At 37.6% G+C, this 16,267-nt stretch overlaps 1 protein-coding gene across 6 annotated transcripts in view; it reads right to left on the bottom strand.

Annotated features, from left to right (window-relative positions):
* Positions 1–680: 680 nt before the first annotated feature.
* The window catches only part of klc1a (kinesin light chain 1a), a 42,181-nt gene continuing 26,594 nt past the window's right edge, over positions 681–16,267 (bottom strand). For 4 of the 6 annotated variants that reach the window (XM_039603682.1, XM_031753552.2, XM_039603681.1 and 1 more), the window contains 3 exons: positions 9,443–9,576; positions 5,279–5,345; positions 681–4,038 (listed from right to left, as the gene is read on the bottom strand). In XM_039603682.1, the coding sequence (XP_039459616.1) occupies positions 3,973–4,038; positions 5,279–5,345; positions 9,443–9,576 (267 nt within the window). In that variant the 3' untranslated portion in view covers positions 681–3,972. Of the gene's footprint in view, positions 4,039–5,278; positions 5,346–9,442; positions 9,577–11,388; positions 13,265–16,267 lie in introns of those variants that run through there. The other 2 variants (XM_031753553.2, XM_031753554.2) reach the window with 2 other exon arrangements.

Here is a 16,267-nt window from a genome sequence, read left to right as displayed (position 1 = left end):
CATGCAGTGCTGCCATCTTCTGTTTCAGTCCGTTATTACACTCTTAAATACTTATTCCTGCGTCTTTTGGGATCTTACAAAGCTTCAAACGACGCGTCGACTATTAAATTAGTCGTCGACGATTTTAATAGTCGACGTAATCGTGACTAGTCGACTAATCGTGGCAGCCCTAATACTGACATTTTAATATTAACTCAAAGAAATGATCAAATTATGATATAAAACTTATAAAACGTTAAGTTGCTTGAATTTAAATTATTTAAAAAAAAAAAAATCACACACACATCCTACACAAAGCTCATTGCCCAGCTTTTAAATAAAGTGACTTGATTTCACAACAAATTCCAGTGGGTTGTTCTTTGACTATGCTCAATTAAAACAGTGAAAATTAATACAAATTAGGTCACATTTATTTTTAAATTGCTCAATTTTAAATTTACAAATATTAGAATAAGTCCAATAGTTTCAGCCAGTCCACATTCTGAGATTTTCACAATTATTGTAGGTAGTTCAAGTTGTTCTTGAACCTCTGTATTCAACATCTTTGCATTGTATCTGTGTACACTCCATTCAAAACGTTTTTCTTTGTGTTTATATCAGTGTTGCACATTTCATTAAAACCACTGAAGATTCATTTGGGAAATTGGAACAAATAATTTAAAGAAAGGCAAATAACAGTATAATGGTTTGTGACACCTTCATGTGAATTCATTCTTCAGGTGTCGATTTTTATTGAAGTTAAAGGTCTGATCTGTGAGATGTAAAGAGGGTTTTTTTTTTCCAACAAATAAGAGAAATGAAAACAAAACCATATTGCACAACCCTGCCAAAAAAAATATGTAAGATTCAGGAAACACAACAGAGACAACGTACAATGCAGCAAATGCATTAGTCACACATCAGTACAATAATCAATGCAGCTTAAGGTGGGAGATCATCATTATTACTTTACGCCAGTCTGATGTTTCCAGTGCAAATCCTTCTCAACTAGGTGTTCATGCTAAAGATTTACAAATGTGCTAGGGCTGTTTGGAGATGGACGGTTAAACCTGATTATGGTTGATCTGTGGAGACTTCTTTATCATTAGTGCATTTATTAAACAGACCACTGTGGTCATTCCTAGGCTGATATGGAGGGTTTATTCTAATTTTTTGTGCCGTTTCATCTGTTTGAGCTTTTCTCATCAATCCTTTGTATGCGCATCTTTGTATACTGTAACGCCTTCTTCTAGATCACGTTGTACTGAATTTGTCCAATGTGAAGTTCATTGCGTTTAATTTAATGTTTAATGTTAATGTTAAAAGCTGACTCAGGATCTCTCACCAAATTTCTAATCTTCTAATCTAGTCTGTATAATCTTTGCTCGAATCTAATTTAAAGACTTTAAATTCAAAGACATGCACACAAAGGTCATGTGCAGTTGGTGAGGCTGTTTAGGTGCGTTTAGACAAAATTCTAACATTTCAGAACAGGCTTCTGAGTTCCTGTAAAAATATACATCTATAATGTATCTATATGTCTAAGGCAGTATAAAAAAATGGACTCAGCTGCAGACTACCATTGCATGTGCATTCACTCTAATAATTTTTGATTTTCATTATTTCTATAACTTCAATCTATATAGAAAATATATTTTGTAGCAGCTTACTTCTCCATAAATGGACATCATGTGCATTTGTGTGTGTCTGAAATGAAAAGAAATGTAAATACACAGCCCAGCTCAAACAGAAGAAACTCTCCACACAAAATATACCATCTCTGGGGATCTCTTAAACAAGGCACTTCATCATCATTTAACCGGTTGTATGTTCTTTCAGTTCAAGCTTACCACCAGTAAAGGACATTAAATATGCTAAATATTATGTAGCTTCCTTTTAAAGAAGTGAGCATGTACGCATAGTTACCTTCATTTAACATAAAGTTATCAAAAGGCCAGTAAAGGGAAAAGTTTAATTTCGAGATTAACTCTTAGAACAATCACAAGTCAACTTGTACATTTAAACACAGAAATTGTTTAAATGTTTTTTTAATGATAAGTCCTTCAGTATTCATACCAGGATTATGTTGGATATCTCTATATTTAACTGGAAATTTAAATCACTTCACAAAAATGTACATTAAAAATTCCGTGTGGTGTTCATTAAAAAAATTTCCACTTTTTGGTTCAACTTCACTCACATGGCAAAGTTTTGTCTCGTCATTGAAAGTCCTGCAAACATTTCTCCCGTCATTACTTAAAAAGTCTGGAGTGACGTTAAGTTTGTAGTCAGTGTGTGGAAGTACAGCCTCAGTCCTGAGAGTGTGCGGGCCAGCCTTCGTGTGCTAGTCAGTCCACGGATCCTGCTCTCAAGGCTTATTACAGAACGATATAAAAAGAAACAGCGCAAAGACAGAAACAAATAAAAACATAATTTACAAACCCCAAATCATGTAAACATGGAACTTCACACATCGAAAGCTAAATATTGAATCAATCAACACAGGACGGATTATTTTTAGGAAGAGGCAGCTGAAAGATCCCTGGACAGGTTTCCATGTTTTTGTGAACTACAGCTGCTGAGATTCATACACATCAGGAGATTTTCTCAACTAATCTACACTCTGTGCACAACTTCATTTGGAAATCTGCAGAACAAAGAGTGAAGAGTCTTAGGAAGTAGAACTGTTCTTATTGGCAGAGTTAGAATTCAGCACACAGCCAAATATAAAGAAAGTGGTGTGAAAACATCAACACTGGCCAAAAATTGTGATTAATTTGAAATCATCAAGGTTTATGAGCTAAATCGTAGTTCTTTGTTGTTTTAATGATCGGTACCAGTGAAGACAAACATGGTTTCTTTAGTCATGTTTCAGCAGAGCAGCAAATCATTAATGGAGCATCCAGAAGCTTTTAGCAAATTAAAGCGAAATTCAGTGCAGCTTTATCTAAAAGATGAACATAGCGATAGTGATTTAAACGACTGGTTTGCTGACTACGGCTGTGAAGCCTCGGGTTCAGCAATCTGCCCTTCACAATCTTCTATTTTCCTTTTTCAAAACATACTTGGATGAAAAACGGTACACCTGTTAAATGATCAGATAAAGCTAGAGAGCTGGCTAGTGGTCATTTCAAAAGAGATGCAAGCAAAAACAGGCTCAAACAAAACAACTTTAAATAAGATTCAATTGTATCCACCTTTAAATCTGTTTGGTTTTGCATAGGTTTAAACCTTAGAAACAGTGGACAGGTGACTTCTATATATATAGAAAACATGCTGCATGAAGCTGCATGCAGATAGAGATGATCTATAAAGAACAAAAACACGCTTGTCTATGCTGTAAAGCTGGGCTTTTCATAAAATGGGCGGTTATCGAGATTTACTTGATTTGGATGATGAATTGTGAGTTTTGGTCCCTCACTGACCCTTTTCAGGTCCAGAGGTTGCTGTTTACTCCTACCATAGCAATAGTTATTGTTAGGGTATAGCTAAACAGTGACTGAGCTCCTCTCTGTCATCTAGGACTGCCAACTGGATTCATCCCCTGCAGTTTTTAGCCTCTACATTAGAAATGATTCTAAAATTAAAACTCCACTCTGCGCCCGCCTTTACCACCACTAGTATAGAAAAACAAAACAAAATATTAAACTGTAATCTGAGAGGGCAGCCACTCACACCAGCACACACTTACATACAGTACATGCACATAGAATTAGACTGAAACAAAGAAACATACAGCAGCCCACCGTACGTTCATACCCCCCCGATATGTACTGATATAATTACATACCACAAATTACCATCTGAGATCATAAACCTTCAAGAGTGCAATGAAAGACTAAAATCTGTATAGTTAGCACATGATGGGATGATGCTGAAGTAGAATATGGGAGATGTCAAGCTTTCACAAACAGCTATTTACATCGAGGATGGTCAGAAGTTCAGTTCAGTTCAGTTCTCCGTGACCTTTCACCTCCTCAGAGTAAAAAACCTTCAACGCGCCAGGTTAGTGTGGCTGGCACTCAGGTCGCGACTTTTTCTCAGACAATTATTTCGTTCCTAGAGGAAGTGAAACAAGCAGAAATCAGATGGAGAGAACACAGGTAATGTTTTCCATTATAGTTTGAAAATTTTTTTTTTTTTTTTTTAAATAAAACATCTGTTTGAAAATCAAAAAAACTTTCACAAAAACATAAAGCTATCAACAGATCATAAAACAACAACAGATATGACTTTATGTCCAAAATGTCTGTTCTTTTTACAATTGCAGTCTGAGAAAAATGACAAAAGTACCTTTAATGAAAATGGGTTAAACTTATAAGTTTCAAATGGGTGACATGTTTATAAATTCAACCTGCATCATCAGGTCTTCATGTACATATATTTTAAAGGAAATTATGGATATAATGTACCACATTTTCACTGTCAAAATAAAGAATTGAAGTTGTAAAAACAATGTGTAAAAAAAATAAGAAACTTACTAAAAATTTGATTGAACATCAAAAACTTTAACTCATACAGAAGTTAGTGAATTAGACAATGATGTTAGCCATGTCAGATTTACCACTATCTAGATCAGGGGTGGGCAATCTCAGTCCACGAGGGCCGGTGTCCCTGCAGGTTTTAGATGTGTCCTCGAACCAACACAGCTGATTTAAATGGCTAAATTAGCTCCTCAACATGTCCTGAAGTTCTCCAGAGGCCTGGTAACGAACTAATCATGTGATTCAGGTGTGTTGACCCAAGTTGAGATCTAAAACCTGCAGGGACACCTGAGATTGCCCACCCCTGATCTAGAGTGAATGATAAGAGCCTCGGGGAGGGTTTGATAATAACAGTTTATAAAGACATGAGAAATCAGAATATGAAATAAAAGACTTGAGTCAAAAAGTATCTGCCAAAGTGAGTGACTTAACGTTTAAGACACTGATTTTTCCTACGATATAATAACATAAATCTGTGGTCACAGCTTTGGATATTTGTTAATTTACTGTCATCAGTGGGCTTATTTTGTCTTGAAATAGTAATGCACAATTTCCAAATGAGGGAAGATGACAAAAAAGAATCTTTTTTGAAATTAAAAAAGGTCAAATATGTATTAAAATTAATCTGCTTTCGGTCTTCCAGGGAGTAACTATTTTCTAAAAAAAAAAAAAGCCTCCTTGAGATATTTCTTATCATTAATAAGAATTTGTTCAGGGATCTAACTACAGTCCTTTGATTGGCGGTTGTGCCCCTGGCCTGCAGCAGGACTGAAAACCCTCTGCAGATACTTTCGCGCTCGTTTCTTGTTGCTTACTTGGTAGTGGTCATTCGCAGCCTTGTCCGCCACGTTAAGCATCCCCATAGAGCTGGCTCGCTTCATGCTGCACCCACATGCAGGGAGGTGGGGTTAAGGGTCAGAAGTGAGGGGGAGGGGGGTGGAGATTCAGGTGTGAGGATTTGAGCTCAGTGGAGATGTATGTGTTGGTTAATGACATATGTAGTATTTTCACACTCTGATTAGTTTCACAGAAACGTTGATGTCACGTGTATCGTGTTTTCTCTTCCCATTCATGAATGTTAGAAGGCTGAGTGTAAAATCTGTTACCACTTTCTCCAAAGTTCACCTGAGTAATGTTACAAGTAATTTGTTGTTAATTTGTTACAAGTAATTTTTAACATTCTTAAATGTTATTGCATGTTTTCATGCTTTATCGAAATATAACTCATTTGCCATCGGAATTAATTTTCGGTTGCCAGGTTGTGAGAAATGTGTTGCCTTGTATTTAACCCTCATCAGCAAGACAACTTCAATAGTCAAACCACTTCAGATGACCTGTGACCTTTGAGCAAAGATCTGCAATTACAATAATTTCTAGATTGTTTAGTTGAGCTATTTTTCAAAAGTATAGTAACTGTCTTATATTATAGTTAATATATTATTTATATTTATATATATATATATATATATATATATATATATATATATATATATATAAAAATAATTATATGTAAACTTTAATTTATGCTTTAACCTCAACTTAAAAATACATTATGAAGTTTGATGGCTGGATAAACTCTGCTGTCAGAGAAGTCTTTTTAAATCTGGCAACTGAAAACTTATATTCAATATTTCTTTATAAGTGATCTACACTGTACAAATTCTTTTAGACAGCCTTCCCTTATAAGAAAGTGGTAACATATTTTAAGGATGTAGTCTAACAGTCTTTTAATTGATGAGTGGTGTAGACTGAAATTTACACTCAATAAAGTCCATGCACACACACACACACACGCACGCACGCACGCACAGACACACACACACACACACACACACACACACACACACACACACACACACACACACACACACACACACACACACACAACCTGGTTTCAGTACAGTGACACTGCAGAAAAAAATCCTTCCTGATGAGAAATGTAAATGTAATAAGATCAGCACATGGTTTATCATAAAACGGTGAGATACTGGATCCATAAACTAGTTAATGGGAATTTATGGGAACTGGAAAGTGAGAAATAAAAATTTAGTCAGCGGAGAAGCTTTTAAATAAGTAAAATTGCCAGAACACTAAAACAAGCTCAGACAAAAACTCACACTTTACAATGTGTGAGTTTTTGTGTGCGTGTGTGTGTGCGTGTGTGTGTGTGTGTGTGTGTGCGCGCGCCGGGGGTGTTGAATGTGTTTTGCCTATGATTTTTATGCAATATCCTTAACTCACAAGTATGGTTTTGAGAGCTCCTTCACTTTGTGTTGCCAGTCATACCAATCTCTCTCACCCCTTGTTTCCGGTCTTTATTTAAGCTGCCAGTGTCAAAACTTTGTTTAGGTCAAAATACACAAAATGTGTTACTCTCAATATTTTGTACACCTCTGCAGCAGGACTGGTGGAGGTAAAACTTCAGTTTTATGAGAATTATCACCTAACAATATCCCCTTCATTTTGTCTGAATACACTGATGTGCATTTAATGCTAATACTTCTGTTTTCTGACTGTTTGCTAGTGCTGGTTGTGAGCACAGCTGTACCTGCTTTGCCTGACTGACTGAAGTTCGCTGTGTTGCAGGGTGACAGTGCTGCAGAAACGCTCAGCTGTAAGTCTGTCTGAATTTGCAACACTTCTATGACAGATGTGTAATGGCTGGAATTGTAACAACCAAAGCACAGCCATAACTACTGCTGCAGTGTAACATGTGTCATCTCAAGTCAGCAGTCATTGTATGAGCTACGTGTATAGGTTTCAACAGATAGCTACACATCTAGTCTAGTCTAGCTTTCCTGCACTAGTATGGACAGAGCCTGAGGAGCAGCTGGCCTTCATAAAGATATGACCAGCTGCAGTCATAACACATTATACTGTTTCTCAAGGTTTCTCTATGCAAGGTAACAAGTCATAGCACAACAGAAAATACCCCACTGTGAACCTTCAGATACTCTCTCGATGAATATCATGAAATTGCAACATCCTCGGTTTTGTCTTTTGCTCCATTTTTCTATTTCTAAAAACTAGCAATTGTTTTTAAAGAATTTAGTTAAACACTGTACAGCGGTTAGCATGGACATTTCTGCAGTGATTTACTGAGAACCTATCAGTCATAGTGATGATGGACATGATGGTTGTCATGTCCATCATCCTCATGAGCCACAGAGAAGAGCAGCGCAGGAAACAAGAGAGCACACAGATGAAGCATGCAAGTAGGCATTCAAATGGAAGGAAAAAACATTTATTCATAAATAAAATAAAATCAACATGGTACTCTACACAGGAAGAGCCATGCAGAGAGGTTGCTTTTCAAAATAAAATCCAAAGAAAGTGAAGAAAATAAAATTCCAAAGCTAAGTGAAACTCAAATGTACTTCAGTTGAGAAAAAAAGAAAACAATCCAAAGCCACAAAATGCAATAAATAGGTGTAACTATTAGTGGTTAAAACAAACAAACAAACAAACAAACAAATCCCACCAGCATAACAAGCATAAAGGCAGTTCAAAAGCAGACATTAGTAGTTTATGTCTCATTGCAAATGCTCTTTCACATGTCCTGTCACAGCATGTGAATGCAAGGATTATTTTCCCATTTCATCAGTTAGTTCCCTTTGGTTCTCTCGTTTAACAAAGTTCAGGTTTGGTCAGGACGACAGAAGTGTTCTAAAAACGTTATTCAGACATTCAAATTCAGAAAGAAAAAGTGCAACTTTTATACTCTGTTATACATTTGACATTTAAATGTCTGAAGTTATTCATGTCATCACCTGTTGTTCTAAATGCAGTAATAAAATATACATAAACCCGTTCTGACCTTCACCTCCAGTCGCTTTCAAATTCCACATAATTTTGAAGTTTCCTGTCACGTGAAGCAAACAGACCGTAAACTACACTTTTCAGTGGGGGAGTAAATGAGTGGTGGTGGTTTTGCAAGCTAGTGTTGAACTAAGTTGATGTTTGAAAGTAAAAATACTTCCTGATAGTGGAAGTCGTTCAGATGAAGAACTGTTTGTGTGAAGGTTTAACAGAATACATTTTAAGTACACATGTGAACAACTGTGGTCCGCAGCCAGACTTTGAACTCCACTGTGCCAGACAACAGTCAGGTGTTTGTATTCCAACTCCTCCCACCAAAAATGGAAGCCCTTGTTTATACCCGTGCAAGTATGCAAATATTCAGTCGTTATGAAGCCTGCATGAGATGTCAGGCACAAATCACCAATGTAAATCTTTAGCTGGATTGTTTTTGGACATGTGGCGAGTATAAAAACACGTCTGCTGTTGTGACTCTGTAAGCTATTTATATAAGTTTGAAATACTACATTTTCTTCAAATATTAGACCATTTTATTACATTAAAAATGTTTTTTCTTAACATATTAATACTTTTCCTTTATCTCTTAATGCAGAACATTAAAACTTTTTTTTTAATAAAAATATGACATTTTTTACAAGATACATTTTTTCCTCTTAGTATTTTAAATTTAAAGTACATACCTTTTCTGTAAGTCATGGATTTCTCCCCATGAAATAACACTTGTGTTTTAAAATTTAAAAAATATAAATCATGCACTTACTATAATTCTGCACTTTCTTAAAATACTGTCTCTTTTTTATGTAATATTTCCTTTCCCCAAAGCAAGAGTAGTGGGGACAAAGTGGCTACTGTTGCCGATGACCAAACCATGAACTGTAAAGAAAAAGTTGAATGCATCGCATTGTAAACAAATGCAATGGGAAAAAAAGCTGATGCGTATGTGCCAGAAAAAGCTCCCTCCATCGCTCCATGTGCAAACACAGCTTTCCACCACTTCACCACCAGCAAAGTACAGTGAATCCCTTCTTTTGTTTTTGGTTAGTACACCAACTGCCGTGCTGCATGATGGAGGGCCGGCTTGATCCTCCAGGCCTCCAGTGCAAAGGGTGAGTCAACCTGTAGCGGGGTGGGGCAGGTGTCTGGGTGGAGTTGATAGTTACCCGGGGTTTTTGGGCTCGCTGTCTCGGGATGAGCCGCCGCCTTTCAGCTTGCGAACGAGTTTCTCGCTGCTGCGGCGGATTGACGCTCGTAGTTTACTGAAGGATCCGCTCCTCTTCAGAGAGCTGGAACCATCCTGGTGGGACACGTCACAGAGTCACTCATACACACCGCTATCCAACATATTTAGAAGAGTGCAGACACAGAATGTAGATTAGCATCAAACCAGCATACACTCTCATTACTGCTTCAAACACGTTTTCTGCTACTGCGTTTTAATCGAGACACGTCTGTGCATCTTACAACTGACATGACTTAATATTTGCAGTGATTAAAACGGTCCAAATTTAGGCTACACATACTCACACCCTGTCTGCACACTGGTATATGCTAATATATTCACACACTCAGTAATTAACTCTGTGATTTAAAGGAGTCCAATAGAACAGCTCTGCTACATTTAGCATTAAAAACCTTGTAATAATTAGTTTGTTTGTATTACAGTTAGCATCTTGAGCTGCTGTACTGGACTGCATTTGCATGTCTCGTGCAAAATTTCATGTGCTTACATGATGCAGTAAAGCAGTACACTCATTACAAACCAGTAGAGATGCTTAATGCGTCATGTGTGGCTTGTACTTCAAAATGATGCTGGTTAAAGGGCCCCGTGCACTCACAATGCACTAAACCAGACTGGATTTATTTTGTTACACTGCATCTCATTCTGAGAAACTTCTACCCCTAAACTGTGGCACCATCAGCTGGCGTATTCTGTTATACATTATTCTTGTCTTTTCAAATGTGAAAGGCTACAGAGTGGCTCTGGAGAAGCCACACTGCATAATTTAGTGGATCCATTTTTAAGGTGTCAGCTATATGCCTATAGATAGTCCGAAAATCAAAAATTACATTACATGAAGAGATCTTTAGTGTGAGACAGATTACACCTCTGACATTTCATCTTCATTTAGTCTCAGCACAGCTGCGACCTCTGACTTTTAAACTGGATGCACTTTATTGGACCTGCTAGTTTCTCACCTGCACCACTTCCTTTTAACATGTGTTTTTGAATAATAATAATTAATCAGAAGTTTGACTGAGGAATAGGGCAGCGTATTGTGTGGGAGAGAACGACTCAAAAGGCTATACATAGATTTTTTTAAAAAAAAACATAATTTCATATTTTTACCAACTTGGATGCCTTAAATTTTGCCATTAACCATTCCCATCGTATCCAGCAACGTGGTAGGATCAGAGTGGTGAAGCCAAAATAGGTCAGTTACTTCCTAGTCCTGGCAGAACTCAGTTTATTTTTGTAAAAATGTAGAAATAAATTACAATAATAATGGACAAACTGATCCAAAATATGGATTAAATAATTCCAATGATTTTTAATGTTTGCTTAAACTTTTGATCAGTTTGGGGGGTTTTTTTATTAAAAAAAAAAAAAAGTATGTCAAAGTTTAAAAGCTGTTATTGCCATGAGTTGTCAAAGTAGTCATGGAGGTAGCTCTTCAGAACCAATTTATACTCCAAATAAACAGAATTTTTCACATCAACTTGACTTTTACCTTTTACCTAATATATGGGAAAAAAAGTTGATCTGTAACCACCTAGAGAGACAGTTAAGCATCACCCAAACATACCTCAGAAATCAAATGACGAATATAATATGCTATTGATTTCTGACATAAACCTACCCTCTGAGCTTCTGGGAGATTAAATTTAAAAATGCATTTTTTCAGAATTGAGTTTTCAAATCTGCAGAACATCCATTATCTGATTTAAGCGGTGACATAAAAGATTAAATTTACTGGACTGTGGATATGGTGATTGTTCTTCCTCCCACTGCTGCTGTATCTGAGCAGGACAGGTTTAGAGCTCACTCAGTTATCATGACACATACATGGAAAAGAGAAGGAACACACAAAGAGGCGACAGGCACAGGTTCAGGTGAGCAAAGAGTTTAAGTTTTATTAGAAGTTAAGAAAGATGCACAAACAGGACAGCACACGCAGAAGATTAGTAGCAGGAGGTGAGATCAGACCGACGAGGAGACTAATTAAATTCCTAAACTTTCAGCAAACGCAACAATAATGCTTTTATACAGCAAATTCTCTGTAACCCCCACCCCCCTCACACCAACCCTGACAACTATATACACAGATATACAGAAGGTAAACAGAGAGAACACACAAGGTTTAGGCTCTGTATCTGCCAAAGGCTTCTCTTCTTTCAAGACCCAACCTGACAAGTGGAAAACTTGAACTGTTGCAGCGTTTCTCCCCCAGACTTAAACATGTAAGCCCACTGCACATTAACTCCAATCACCTTTATGTGTCCTCTTATTGACATCACAACATGTTTTTGTCTGATATCAGTGCAAATGGAAGAGACCGCACAGAGTGACACAGCAAAGACTAAACTCTAAACAGGAGCACAAACCTACAGAGCTACAATCAGCGGTGCTCTTGATCATGCTGATGAGTTAAGTCGATGTTTTTTACAGCGTGTTACGTCACTACCACATGAGACGTTTTCAGTTATCACTACGGATTTTAAAAGCTAATGTTGAATTAAACTGCGCGGATGATAAAAGAGAGATGAGAAGCTTCTAACCTCTACAGAGAGAGGGAGAGGAGGAAGGAGGCTTTAACATGGACCTCAGACCATCTCAGACCTTTTTTGTTTTGTTGTTTTTGGCTCATCTGACCACGACATCAACAAAATGTCATCACTTTTGCTCCTGTGCATGCCTTTGCCAGTATTGTAGTGTTGAAATGTTTTAATTTTTTTAGCCTAATGAAGTTTGAGGTATAAATCAAGTCTGCAAATCATCTCCATTTGCACCTGGGTTGAACACAGGATGTCATATTCACACAGCAGGAATCTGTCAATCTGTTTTAGACCACAAACACAGTTTACAAGTTGTTGCACAGTGGTACTACTACTGCTTTTTGTCCTGTTTTGCCGTTTAGTTTGGTTCACTGTTTAAGATAAAGATCCACTGGATACAAACACGCAACATTCTTGTTACATTTTGCGGTCATTCTGCGTGATCGCTGGACCTGTTCAGCAACACTTCATTGATCTCTTTTTAATCACAAAGAAAAGTTCTGACCAAAATCTTGCTCCACTTTAAAACTAAATATAGCACATGAGCACATATTTGGTCATCTCTGCCACTTTTTGCTTTGAATTTTAATGACGTGAAACTTTAATGATGAAACTTTAATTGATATTGTGGTCAGTTTTGCTTGTACCAAATAAGAAAGTTCATAATTTTAGTTAAAGAAGAGTTTAGTTCAAGAACTTTGTGTCAAACACCCCTCAAAGTTCCTCCAAAAACAAGCCTACAGGCAAAACGAAAGCACATTTTAAAGATAGTAGAGTGACAGAAAGAGAGGAAGCAGAGGAGCAGAGTTAAAGGACAAGGAGAAATATCAAGGTATGAAGCACAAGTTTACTGCTGCCATAAAGAAAAATCACCCCAGTTCTCTCCCACCCGCAGCAGATACATATTCTAGCGCAGTGCTTTAGCACAAGTAGAAAGCAGAGGGTTGGATTCGGACACACAAGCTGTCTCCGTATTTCTGCCAGAACCATTTTCACACAGTTCCTGTTCCCAAAAACAACTGAGAGTGGGGTGTAAAAGCAACATTATCGCTGTGGTTGAACCCGGTGTGAAGAATCCCGCCACAGAAAAGAGCTGAAGGAAAACTGCAAAGCTGAAGGGGCTGAGGCGAGGTGAGGCGAGGTGAGGCGAGGCATCCGTCATGCAGAAGACAATTTTTAGAACCACTACAAGGCATCTGGAGTTACGCCTGCCGGTCAGACAGAGCAGATTGAAGAGAGAAAGAAGCAAATGCAAACAGTAAAAGAGAGGGAAAAAGACCGTAAGATGAGATATGGATCAATTAAAGAAGGGTGAAGAAAGGAGGGAAGCATACAGGAAGACTGAGAGGTTAACAGACAAACCAGACACAGCGTCTCTCTACCGGCCTGTGCAACACATGGAAGACAGAGATCAATAAATCTGTGGGGACATTATTATACAACAAAACCCAACACTGAGTCCAGTATGGCTGCGCTTTAAGTTAAAGTCATTACAGTGACATAATTTGATCAGAAGCAATTATTTAAATATTCTGATTTGGGAAAAGAGCGCAAAAAACTGTTAAAAACATCTTCAGGTGTCTCACTTACACCAGCATGATTGTAAGTGAGACACAGATCTCACTTACAATCATGTGTTTGCGTCATTAACCTCCGTGTTACAGAGATTCTCATAAAAGCAGCAATAAAACATTTTTTATGTGCAGTTTTATTTTCACAACAATCCAACTTTACATGGGGAAATCCTGGGAAACCCTGGATGTTGTCTATTGATCTAAGTAGTCATTTTCAAATGAAATCTGTTAATTCTAAATCACAGGACTCACAGCAGGAGATAAAAATTAAGAGATAAATAATAATACTTCTGTATTTTCAGAAATATGAGCTAGGATAAGATCATTTTCACAGAATAATCGTCGTGCAGTCAGGGCACTGAACTACAATAACACTTCTGTTCCAGCCTCTTCTAGTTTGTGGGAGAACAAAAACATCCAGACTGCATTATATTCCTTCTCCAAGGCCATGGGCCATTTTCCACGGCTTGTTCCAGATGCCCTCGGGTCTCATCCACTCTCAGGCCCAAATCTCTAAAACCCAACAAACTAAACTAAATTGAGGCAGCAGACAGATAATGTCAGGGTGGACTCTTAAATGCCTGAATGCTCTGTGTGGTTATTAGGGTGATTTATAATTTACCATGAAATTACCTGTTCGTAAATGTAACTCACAACTGTGTAACCATTTGATAGCGCCCCTGGCCTTTTCTTTGGGCAGTTATTTTGAAGAATTATGTAAATTAACTTTAATGTCAACAGTCACATGGCATTAAAAAAAAAAAATTATAAAACAGGAATATTCACACGTCTGGTTTCAGGAGGTGAGCTGCAGAGGCCACACCACCAGATTCAATTATATTTTTAATAAAAAAAAAAAAAATCTAATTATGCGCGCTAAAGGCAGACTGAAACATCGAGCTTATATGAGAATCTGAAGAAAAGAAAAAAGAAAGAAGAGAGACTAAGCTTCAAACTTTCCAAGGTTTGTGTTTTGTATGAATTTACATGAAGAAACAAACAAACAAACAAAAAAACAAAAAAACAAAAACACTGTTGTGGAATCATATCTCATGTATTCCAGAGGTATTATGAATGGACACCTAAACCTATCACAGAGTGCAGGAGAACTGGCAGGCTCTGCCACTAGGTGGAGCATTTACACAGCTCAATCAGGTGGAGAGAGAGAGACTGTGTCTGAGTCTGGAACATAGTTCATCAACACATATCAGCAACGTTAAACCTTGTTAGGTGACCACAAAATAAACAGAGGGGTGCAGGTAAAGAGACGTGAGAGTAGCCAGAAAGATAAACTTTTTTTGTAACAGAACTAAATGTTTAGTTTTGTATTTTTTGTCTTCATCCCAGAAAATGAACTAAAATAGCTGGGAGCAGCAACACAAGTCAACCTAATGATAATCAGAATTTATCATTTATTCAGTCTGAACTCTCCCATCTTCTCTGGCAGCTAACAAGGCAAACAAATGGAAAAGAACAAAGGCCGGGAAAGTCACACTTTACATTCTCTGGCAGCAGATCACCACACATATGCAACGATCAGAAACATAAACACATACACACATGCAGATCACCAACATCAACAAAGAAGGAGTACAGTACAGAGCCCATGTTGAGTCAGAACAGACTGATGAGTCACAGATTCATTCGTATTAAGTGTGAAGAGAGAGGTTTTCATAGCTGCCTGTGGAGAGAGCTGAAGTGGAAGTGATGATTTGTTTGACAGGACGAAAAACAAAATGTAGTCTGACAACTGCAGGGAAGCAGTGGAGGATAAACATCCCCAGACATATCTGTTTTTATCCATCTAAGATTAGAAATATGAGCCAATTGCATCTGATAGTATACAAGTGCAATACAGCATTTTAAAGATTTAGATATTTTTCAGTATGCTGCAGAATGATGTTGCTATTGTAGAGATTTGAAAAGAAGATAAGTGCATGCTAATAATACACAAATAGTGTATAAAAATAACTGGATACACCCAATAATTTCCTAAATAATACTTCTACTGGAATCTTCCATAGTGCTTTTGCAAAGCCTAGTTCTTTATATATTTACGTTCCATTCACTTTTGTAAATCCTCTATAACCCATAGGCTGTGTAATTGTGCTGCTGTAGAAGCTGTGAAAGCTCCCTCTTGGGATCAATAAAGTGCGACTTCAAATCCAATTAAAGACCGATAGTTGATTGATTGATTGATTGATTGATTGATGCCTTGTATTTATACTGACTTCATTTACTGTCTGATCAAAGAAGATTTAAGGACAAAACAAAAGCTCCTTGTCAGATTTTCCTTCCAGCTAAAGTTCTTTCCAGATGAGCCCGGCTCCTTTCCTGATATAAATAGGTCCAGAGATCTGCAGGCGATCGTCTGCAGGAGGCTGTGTGCTAATAATCCGTTGACAGGCTACAGTTTATAGGCACAGCTATGTGTCACACCATACCGCCCGCAAGGACTACAACCAGAGGTGCAATAGGAGATGCTGATTGGTTGTTCTGGGCTCTATGACTACTGTTGCTATGCGAGCAGGCCAGCTCTAAGCAGCAGCAGGAGCAGCATTTTAGAAATAAGGTGGTGAGCAGCCTACAGAGACCCTATAACTCTATATTCTGCTACTGCAGTGAGGACAGGCTGAG

The sequence above is a fragment of the Oreochromis aureus genome, linkage group 19 (genome assembly GCF_013358895.1).
Source record: "Oreochromis aureus strain Israel breed Guangdong linkage group 19, ZZ_aureus, whole genome shotgun sequence".
Taxonomy (NCBI): domain Eukaryota; kingdom Metazoa; phylum Chordata; class Actinopteri; order Cichliformes; family Cichlidae; genus Oreochromis; species Oreochromis aureus.
The sequence above is the reverse complement of the archived record's forward strand: the minus strand, read 5'-3'. Positions and strand labels throughout refer to the sequence as shown.